The sequence below is a fragment of the Zea mays genome, chromosome 7, assembly GCF_902167145.1.
Source record: "Zea mays cultivar B73 chromosome 7, Zm-B73-REFERENCE-NAM-5.0, whole genome shotgun sequence".
Taxonomy (NCBI): Eukaryota; Viridiplantae; Streptophyta; class Magnoliopsida; order Poales; family Poaceae; genus Zea; species Zea mays.
The window spans coordinates 162542530-162553217 of record NC_050102.1 but is presented as its reverse complement, the minus strand read 5'-3'; the positions used below and the strand labels follow the sequence as shown (position 1 = coordinate 162553217).

At 41.0% G+C, this 10688-nt stretch overlaps 1 protein-coding gene across 6 annotated transcripts; it reads left to right on the top strand.

Moving 5' to 3' along the window:
- Positions 1 to 1606: 1606 nt before the first annotated feature.
- Positions 1607 to 9129, top strand: LOC103633238 (TORTIFOLIA1-like protein 1). Of its 6 annotated transcripts, none has more exons than XR_002263402.3 (7): positions 1607 to 2782; positions 4121 to 4312; positions 4440 to 4512; positions 4598 to 5226; positions 6680 to 7552; positions 8216 to 8299; positions 8705 to 9128. XR_002263402.3 is itself a non-coding variant. In XM_020540903.2 (6 exons), the coding sequence occupies exons 1-6, from the start codon at positions 1964 to 1966 to the stop codon at positions 8897 to 8899; spliced, it is 2781 nt and encodes a 926-aa protein (XP_020396492.1). In that variant the 5' UTR covers positions 1607 to 1963; the 3' UTR covers positions 8900 to 9128. The 6 variants fall into 6 exon arrangements, 2 of the variants coding, with proteins under 2 accessions (XP_020396492.1, XP_020396491.1); XR_002263403.3 differs by having other exon boundaries at positions 8216 to 8424; XR_002263400.3 differs by having other exon boundaries at positions 1629 to 2782; positions 4595 to 5226.
- Positions 9130 to 10688: the final 1559 nt, after the last annotated feature.

Genomic DNA, 10688 nt, shown 5'->3' with positions numbered 1-10688 from the left:
TATTCATCCCTTGTAAGCTACTTTCAATTAGGCTAAACCTGAAAATTCCAGTTAAGTTTGTGTGAGATTTGTTATGTGTATTTAGTGGAGTTTAGGAGTATGGGTGATTTGGTAGGATGAGTTTTGTAAAGTTTAAATTGATGGATTATATAGTGGTATAAAAATTAGACCTGCTCATATATTTTAATACTACAAATCGGTTAACTTAACACTACGAATTCCGAATGAACCGAGTCTATGTTAATTTTACATGTGTACACTATATGCTGGAGGAGATAATAAAAAAAGAAAAATGTGTGCATCAAGCCATTGACCACCGTTAACACCGCCAGCTAAACTTATATAGCAAATGCGTGTTACCGGTAATCAAAATGGTATATGTTGGAAAATTCTGCATTTTAATGATTTAATTAATTTCTAAAGCAACTTTTAAATGAATTAGGTATAAAGCACACATGGTAAAAAGTATCACATCTTATAACAAATTAAATCAACATCATATGCTAGAGAAAAACACATGGTTTATTATAATGGGCATCGTTCCAGTGTAGTCGGTAATGAGACCGAGTATGAAGGCTTGATGATGATAGTAGAATGTTAACCCATCGAGTAGTCAATGTGATCACTGTTCAAAAACCCAATTCACCTTAATTCATATAGGTTCTTCAGTAGGGTGAGGTTTCTAAGACATTGATCTTACCGTCAACGTCGCCACGCTGACATCAGGGATGTAAAGAGCCTAAGGTCACTCAACATAGAAGAACATATCACTCTTTTTTTTAAGTTTACAAGGCTTGTCTCATTTACTCTATAATAAAATTTAGAATCTCAAAGGCTCATTCATGCATGGTGATGGTGAAAGTGTTGAATTTTAGTCCCACATGGGTAAAGGAGGGGGGCGAAGCCAATTTAAATAGCGTGTCTCTTAGCATTTATTGAAAAGAAACATGGTGAAAAGTTGGGTGGTTGCTATGCAAAAACTTTGATTTGTTGCAACCTATATATGCATAACGAGGTTTTAGAGACATTACTCTCCTTTCGAACCGTCGTCATACCGATTCAGAGAAACACAATAATTTATCCACATATGCCATTGGCTAATTCATATTACAGAAGGTTTTTCAAAAGCTACCAGGAACATTGGCTTCCACAAGACAGATTAAATATTTTGTTATTTAATTGAGATTGGCCCAATCGAACCATGCAAAGATAGCTAGTTTAGGTTCTAACATGTTTGACTAGTCTCAGATCCTGTTTAAAACATCTAGAGCTAATAGTTAGCCAACTAATAAATTATTAACTGGATTGAACCAACTAATAAACTAATTGTTGATTGTGAGATAGCTACTAATTAGCTGCGGTATTAGTTGATATGTTTGGAATCTAATAACTAATTTTTAGTAGCTAATTATTAGTTTTTAATGTTAATATATATATACACACACTAGCTTTCCATTTAAAATTACAAGACGTTTTACTTTTCTAGTCAATCTATTTATATAATAAAGCAACATATTAAAAAATAAAAAATATACTTAGAAAAATAAAAAAGTATCTTATAGATTAAAAAGGAAGAAATATAATTTAGAATTACGTATAAATACGTAATTGAGAAAATGGACAGAGTCCTGCCATGCCAGGCCGGTCCACCATTGTAGTTCTCCTGCTTTCTCTCGTCCCCCACTACCCTCAGCAAACAAAAGAATCCTGAACCCCTTCTTCGCCGATTCCTCTAACCCAACTCATCTCATCTCCGCTCCCAAGGCGAGATCTCACCACCCCATTCCCAAATCAACCCAAACACCGAATTCCAAACCTGGTGATCGATCCAAAAACGCCATAAATCCCACCGAATCCAACTCAAATTCGCAATCAAATGCCCCAGATTGGCACCCAAACCCCGCACCCAGCAATTCAAATCTGACCTCGCCATTCCCGCTCCTCCCCCTCTACCCTCCGCTGCATGCTCCAGACTCCCATAGCAATGGCGACCGCGCTCTCCAAATCTGCCGTCAAATCCCACCCTAGGTCGCCTACCACAGCGCAGCCGCCGCCGAACCCCGGCTCAAACGCCGCGTCGGCTGGCGTAGGGGCGGCTCCTCCGCCTCCGCCGCCGTTGTCGGCCGCCGCCGGTGCCACGCCGTCGAAGAACGCCGCGATGGTGGAGCTCAAGTCGCGCGTGCTCGCCGCGCTGGCCAAGCTCTCGGACCGCGACACGCACCACATCGCCGTCGAGGAGCTGGAACGCATCATCCGCGCGCCGCCGTTGACCGACGCCGTGCCCATGCTGCTCAACGCACTGGCATCTGACTCCCCGGGGTTCGCCTCCCCGGCCAGGCGCGAGTCTCTGCGCCTCCTCGCCACGCTCTGCGCGTCGCACCCGGACGCTGCCGCGCCGCACCTCCACAAGGTGCTTGCCCACCTAGCGCGGCGGCTCAAGGACCCGGCGTCCGACACCTCCGTTCGCGACGCGTGCCGAGACGTCGCGGGCCAGCTCGCGGCAGTGTACCTCCGCCCTCTGTCTGCTTCCGGCGTTGCCGAGGCGGGCAATGCCACCGTGATGCTGTTCGTGAAGCCGCTGTTCGAGGTGATGGGGGAGCAGAGTAAAGCGGTGCAGGGTGGAGCGGCCGCATGCTTGGCCAAGGCAGTGGAAGGGGCCGGGCCTGGGCCCGGTGCCATCGGGATGTTTGGGAAGCTCGGTCCTAGGATCTGCAAGTTGCTCGGTGGGCACGGCGTGCAAGCCAAGGCGGCATTGCTCGGCGTCATGGGAAGTTTGGCGCAGGTGGGTGCTCTCTTTCTAAATTTTGTTGTGAGTGCCTTGCGTTCCATGATCTTACTCAAGGAGTACCAGATATTAGAAGGCCTTGCTAATTATTGATCATGTAAGGGACATGTCGTATTTTAGACAGGATTTTATTCTAGAGTGGGGTCAGGGGTTATTTTGAGGTCTCATGTTCTTAGTTTGAATCATAATGTTGTTTTGGTTGTGGCTTGTGCATTTCCTGATAACTTCATTAGACATGGAAAATACAGGTAAGGTTTTGTTCTGCAGGTTACAGGCCAAGAATTTGCTATGAATGTTATTCTCTACTCTGGCTAGGGCTTCCAGCGGGTCCACTCCTGCTTTGTGGTACTGTAGCTTGTGTATCTCACAGAGAAATGTGGGCTTGAACGCTTGACACTTGCAAATTTCAAACTGCTGGTGAAACATTACTGAGAATGGCAAATGGAGATAGGATTTTAAAGCATAAGCACTGTGATCACAATGTGATTCCTGATAAAGTGATTAGTGAATGTGGAAGTTCAACCTTCAACGCTTGATGTCTTCCTGGAGAACAAAGAGTCTGGGTTTACTTGTTTCTGTTTGACTTGATGGACAATGGAAAATATCACATTGTTGTGTTTTTTTGAGGTCCATAAATAGGAGCTTAATTGGCCTTGTTATGACATCTCTCTCTCTCTCTCTCTCTCTCTCTCTCTCTCTCTCTCTCTCTCTCTCTCTCCCTCCCTCCCTCCCTCCCTCCCTCTCTCGTTTGACCATGGATAATGAGACACAGATATGGCGGGTATATACTAGAGTTTCAATTAAAATGTTTTCCCTGATTTATTTTATGCATTATCTGAGACAGTTGAAGACAGTCCTTTTATCTATCATATTACTTGTTGGCTGTATGAGCATGCTGTATGGTGGTCATGCATTAGTCTTTTGATTGACAGTATTGTAGCATGTTTGGGTGTTTCAGATATATTCTATATCTTTTTTAGATTTCTGATTTATAGTAGCATGTAGATGTAGCTTGCTGGGTTGTACTATACTTGTGACTTTTGTTTTATTATTACTTTTACTTATCATTAGTGTAAGGTTAAGGTTCCAGCTCACCTCTTTGAGTTTTGTTGGTTATATTCATATAAGATTTCAGTGCTAAACCTACAGGAGCCTTATGTAGTTTTACTTGATTCAGGAGCGTTATGTAGTTTTATCATGACAATATTTCCATCAATGCTAGTATTGTTTTGTTGTGCGTATGCGGTTATGCCATTCTACAATGGTATTATGTGAACTATCACCATGGCTATTTGGCTTCATAATTTGAGTGTCTGTTCATATCTCACCTTTCAGGTGGGAGCAATCAGTTCCCATAATATGCCGCAGACACTCCAAAGTATCCGTGACTGCCTTGAGAATAGCGATTGGGCTACTAGAAAAGCAGCTGCTGATACATTATGTGTCTTTGCTACACATTCTGGTCACTTGATAGGTGACGGAATAGCTCCAACCATTTCTGCTCTTGAAGCTTGCCGTTTTGATAAGGTAACATAGAATTCTTTGTGCTCTATCTACATTTGAGGCCCTCTTGCTGCTCATGAAACCTTTTCAGACAACCACAATATACATACTTTTGTATTCATATGTCATTGACATCATATTCTTCTTACAGGTAAGGCCTGTCAGAGATAGCATGATTGATGCAGTACAGTTGTGGAAAAAACTGACTGGAGAAGATGCAACTGGTAATGTTTGTTTGTCTACCAATTGTACTATATCGTTGAGGGTTTTACTATAACGTACTTAATGTAAATAATTTACATGTAGCAGACGGTAGAAATAAGGATCTAGGTGATGGTGAAGGGAAACTGGACTCAAGACGGTCAATGCAAAGTGGTGGAAAATCAGAATGCTTTGATGATTGCTCTCCAGATTCACCTAGTAACATGAAGGGAAGTAGCATAGCTGAAAAGGCAGCAGTTCTTTTGAAGAAAAGACCAACATTAACTGACAGGGAACTGAACCCTGAGTTCTTCCAAAAGCTTGAGACAAGGAAAACAGATGACTTGGCAGTTGAGGTTGTAGTCCCCCGCAAGACTCTACAATCTCACTTACGAAGTGAAGATGACACAGAAGAAGATGATGATCCTGTTGGTCCAGTTGACAGCAATGGATCAGCTGAAGATGAAGCAAATCTAACCCAAATGCGTGCTAGCTCTAATTTTCAAAATATTCGGGATAGATGGGCTAGCCAAAGGGGAAATAGCAACAAAGATGCAAAATCTAGGACAGCTGATGTTGAAGATAGGGGTGAACCCAGTACAAAAGATTCCACAGCTGCAACCATGAACATTCCTGGAGAAGGCCCTTCCGTAAATAATAAAACAAATTGGTTAGCAATACAGAGGCAATTGTCACACTTGGAGAGACAGCAAACTAGTCTCATGAACATGTTGCAGGTCAGTTTGCTGTTATTTTTGGAATGCTTGCAGTTTCATTTCCTGTTTAATGCTAAGGGAAAAAGAACCTGATTGGTGGCAAAGAACTAATCCAGGAGTGCTAACTATTAAGACTGCAAATAAGACTTTTCTCAACTCAGTGAACTATGTAGGTGAAATTATCAGCCTGATTGGTTGCCCTACATCCAGTGGCTGCAGCAGCTGTGGAACATTAAACCAACTAACCAAAGCAGCAGCAGCCTGCAGCTGCAACCAAGAAAAAGGGCAGTTGATCAGGCCATTAACTCTTGTCATGCAGCTATGTGCCTATGTTGTTGTCAGCATTGACCACCTTTTGATATCATTTTTCCCCTTTAGCCATACAGAGGCAAGAGTTGTCTCACTACACAACAGCACAAATGAACAAGATTTACATGTTTGCCGTACTGAAACTTTAGGCCCAACAAGCATTTATCTAGGCTTGAGTCTGCCCAATTAAGCTGAGACTTTAAGTGCTTCTTGGGATCAAATACTTACTGATATTGGGCTTGAGCTTTGTTGGGCTCTCTTGAGGTTGGCCGAATCAGGCCTGAAGATATACATAGGGCATATTAATGTTAATAATGTATGCCTATCCTAGTAAGCAATATTTTAAACTATGGTCAAAAACAAGTTTCATTACCATCAAGCAATGAAATTACAAGAGTTCGATTATTCTAGTGAGCATTGAGCTTATAAGATATATTTGTATGTGCATCCATAGAGTTCTGGAGCCTTATTGAGTTCAAGAATACTCTAATGTGTAATCAACGGAAAACATGGAATAATACAAGATTTTGTCCTTGTTGAGCTGAGCTTGAGCTTATTCATGCTTCTATAGAGCTGACCTAAGACCATCTTCAGCAGCTTACCTATACCCATACCCATATTTAAACTACACTATATAAATAGTGCAATCTACAATGCAAAACGATGCAAAACGGTGTTTTTAGTGACCATATAGGTGCAATGTACAGTAGTTCACCTATATGGTCACCAAAAACACCTTTTGCACCGTTTTGCACTGTAGATTGTATTGTTTGTAGAGTGTAGTTTAAATATGGGTATGTGTATGGGTAAGCTGTTGGAGATGGTCTAAGACTCTCAAACTTGAACTTGAGGTTGCCCAAACCTTAGGCTTACTCATACTCAGCTTGTTGAGCTCTACCTAGTTTATTTGTTATTTTAAAATAACTTTATACATATTGACTGCTTTGTGGCCATCTGATGTGGTACTTCACTTGAATTTTAGGTATACTCAATCTTTTATATAGCTTGCTGCTTCCTTTATGTATACTCAATTTTTTATGTACATTGCAAATGAGACTGAAGCAGCTGGGAGGTGTATGGTTGCATGCTGATTTTGTGGTCAAATTTAAACTTGCAAGACATTGTTGGGCTAACTACCGAACGTTGCTTGATTTTCAACTTTCAGGATTTCATGGGAGGATCTCATGACAGCATGGTAACTTTGGAGAACAGAGTACATGGTCTTGAGAGAGTTGTTGAGGAAATGGCTAGGGAAATATCACTCTCGTCAGGCAGGAGAGGTGGTGGTCCAGCGCTACGCTTTGATTCGTCTCCTGGCAGATCATCTAACAATGGTTTCCATGAATATTCTAATTCAAAATTTGGAAGGAGTGGTGATGGACGGATGGGATTTGCAGAAAGGTTTTTCTCTACAGATGGTATGGCTTCTGGTATGAAAAACCCATCTTGGAGACCAGATTCTGAATCATGGGACTCATATGCTTATTCTGGTTCGAGAAGCGGTATGAATGTGAGGAGAGGATTAGATTCTGTTTCATCAGACAATAGGATGGCAAGAAATGAACGGAGTAATGATCAAGCGGGTCCTCGGAGAGGTTGGGACAAAGGGCAGGGACCCTTTAGGTTCGGTGAGGGTCCTTCTGCCCGAAGTGCATGGCGAGCATCAAAAGATGAAGCAACACTGGAGGCTATTAGAGTGGCTGGTGAAGATAATGGAAATTCGAGGGCCGCTGCAAGAGTTGCTATTCCTGAACTGGATGGAGAAGCTTTGAATGATGGCAACCAAGGGGACGAAAGAGGCCCACTTTGGGAGGCCTGGACTCGTGCGATGGATGCTGTTCATCTTGATGATATGGACTCTGCTTATGCTGAGGTTCTTTCAACTGGTGATGCTGAATTACTTGTAAAGTTGATGGAACAAACGGGACCGATTATTGATCAACTTTCAAATGAGGTTGCAAATGAAGTCCTACATGCAGTGGGACAGTTTCTCGTGGAAGAAAGCTTCTATGATGTAGCATTAAACTGGCTTCAGCAGGTAATCCAATATATTCCTTTGCAGGAACATATTGATGTTATCATTAATGAATTACATCATGAAAATTTGAATTTTTAAGTTTCAACCATTTTCTCCCTCTGATTAATTTATGATTCACTTTCATCGTAAGACTGGTGCAACATTCTAAAATGCAATGTAGTGTGCATTTACTGAAGTACTTTTTGTCACTGATGTTTTGATAATAAACCCAATTTGGTATTAGGATAATGGCATGTCTAACAAGCTAATTTTGGGAATTCCAGTGATTGTCTCCAGTCCATTAACATTATTGTTAGGACAAAAAAATTCAGCATCTTTCTTCCAAAGCACCCGTCCATGCATATTACATTAGTTCACACATGAGAATGCAGAAACAGCTGCAAACATATTATTGTTGTGTTAAATACTCAAAACAGTAGAATTCAACGACATGGCTGACTAACAAGCTATGAAGAGAAATCATTTGATAGTTATGTTTTGAAGTAAGGGCCCTTTTTTGAGAGAATGAGAGCCAAGCAATTGCAGATAGAGCTAATTAATTTGTTGATTTTAGCTGGTGAATTGAAGTATTGAAGCATTAGAGACATATATTGATAATAATTCATTTGGATAGAGAGCATTGAACTGTTATTGATTGACTTTGGTCCTTCTGCCCTTAAACAGAATCCTGGCTTTTCATTTGGTCTAGAATGATGGTCCATCAGTTTTACTGGATTGCTCAAGGTTGAAGGGGGAAACTGTAGTGAAGTATGTGATAAATATTGATACTTTCTTTGTCGAACACATGGGTTCTTATTTGGTGAAACTTGTTTTTACGTTCTCCTTTGTTTGCCCAATGATAATTATGGTTTCCACCTGGAGCTGGACAGCAGGTATGCGCTTGCATGCTAGTATAGGTTGAACTAATCCAGCTGTTTCAATTCACAGGTGAAATCAATGCATTACTATAATATATGTATGCCCTGACATGGTTGATTAAGCTGGATATATGGTTGTATCTAATGTATAAACATGAAACATTAGACAAATAACAGTTCGCAAATATAAGCCTTGGCACATATTATTTCCTCATTTGTACTCAAATGTCTGGCATTGTCTGGTTTTCATTTCTGAGCTAGACATCTTACCAAAATATATCTCAATGTGTTGCAGTTGACTGACCTGGTAATGGAAAACGGCTCTGGTTATCTCGGAATACCTCTGGATGCAAAGCGGGACCTCTTACTGGGACTTCATGAGGCTACCGTGATTGAGCTTTCTGATGATTGGGAGGGAGCAACACCCGTACAGATAATGAAGCAGCTAGCTTCATCCTGGCGCATCGACCTGCAGCAACTTATCAATTAGGGTTACATTGATTGTCGATATATGGGTTAATTTGAATATTTGAATTGTTCGTTTCCCTCTGGTTCTTGTCTGGTCTTTAGCTATTAGTATTAGGAATATTATATTGGGTGGGGTGGAAGTGGCACTGTGTTGAAATGGATTGGTTGTATTGGAAAATATGGTATTGATGTTGTCTCACCTTCATTGAGGCTAGGGAGCAACGAAGAAAAATTCTAGGTTGGGTTTTAGATCTCCATCCTCGTCCTGGTCCTGGTGACGGAAAAAGTTTCCTGCGGGGATCCCATAAACTCTTGCCCGTATTTCTTTCCCATTTCCGCTCCACGCGGGGATAAATATCTGTCGGGATCCTGGTCTCCGCTTAAATTATAATCGTGACATACTTTCTTTGTTATTAAGACAAAATATTGTCATTTATATACATTGTTAGATTTATATATATATTGTTAGATGTAAGAAATCATTATGTGCACATCAAAATGAACACATTTGTTCAACGAGTGATCTTTTGATAAGGTAATTAATTATTTTTATAATTAAATATTAAATAAAAATATTATCATATGTAAGTTTAACGGGTCCATGGGCAACAGGGACAGGAATGCTTCCCGCATGTTTTTGTTTACCCGTTCCTCGTTTATATCCTCGCTGGGGGATCTTCTCCATCCCCTAATACAGGAATTCTCCACTGGGAATTGGGAATCGAGACTCCATTGCCATCTCTAATTGAGGCTTATTGCAACTCGCTCTGATACTCATTGGTGACGTGACCAGACGTTGTTTGGTACCCGACCGGTCCGGCTTTAGTGTCGGTTTGGTCGGATGGTTGATATTGACCGGTGTTTTGAACGATGGGTTGGTATGGACTGGCTAGCTTGACATGTCCGGCTCTAATTAGTCTGTTCGATCGATATTGTCCTGAACCAGTTAATATGGCTGACTTTTTTTGAGGCGACGTGTTCTGATTGGTTCACATGTGTGCTATGTGAGCTAGCTACTATTGCATATATGTGTTTTGAACAGTTTGAAGACCACAAAATTTGTTTTTAAAAATATTTTTGGAATTTGGCCTATAAATAGAGGGTATTTGGGTACATTTACACCCCCGCTCTCCATTTCACTTATCCTTCTTTATATTGTAGACTCTCGGTCTCGATTTTAATATAGATCCCAAATGAAGTTTGAACTTTCAAATATTCATTGCCTTGCTCAACAACCAATCTTCGTAACTTTTAAACAACCTTGTCGGTGTTGGTGATGTTTTCTTCGACGACCTTTTTTCCCGTATGTCATTGTTGGAAGGATGTTTTTGCATATCCCTTCACTCCACATTTTGTTTTCATACATATATCCTCCTACGTATCCCTACCAACCTTCCATAGATGTTTATTCTTCTTCCAATGATGATCCTATCATTGGCGCTCTTTTTCCTCCCACTAAAGCTTGAAAGGAACGTGGTTAACTAAGAGAGAGGGGTTGAAATATAACTTCTATTTTTTTGCACAAACCTAGGCCTTTAATTTAACCTTTTAAACAAAACTTATATGGATAACCAAGGAAGCTAGTGCAACTATGGTTTTGTCTAAGTGTTGCTATCTCCTACCAACTAGCCTATAATCTAAGTAGGAATGGTAAAGCACACAACCAAGGAAACAATGTAACTGTGGAAACTTAAGTGTGATAGAGACACAAACTGTCGTTGAGATTCCGATATTTTATCGAGGTATCAAGAACCACACAATGTTCTTACGAATCCTTATTGGTGCTCCTACACAAAGAGAAGCCCACGTGA

Bases quoted from the DNA above. Each gene is read 5' to 3' on its own strand.
- LOC103633238 (XM_020540902.2), top strand. From the start codon at position 1,964: ATGCTCCAGACTCCCATAGCAATGGCGACCGCGCTCTCCAAATCTGCC. The intron at 4,313-4,439 runs GTAACATAGAAT...TTCTTCTTACAG, and splicing joins AAGCTTGCCGTTTTGATAAG to GTAAGGCCTGTCAGAGATAG. The intron at 4,513-4,594 runs GTAATGTTTGTT...ATTTACATGTAG, and splicing joins GACTGGAGAAGATGCAACTG to CAGACGGTAGAAATAAGGAT.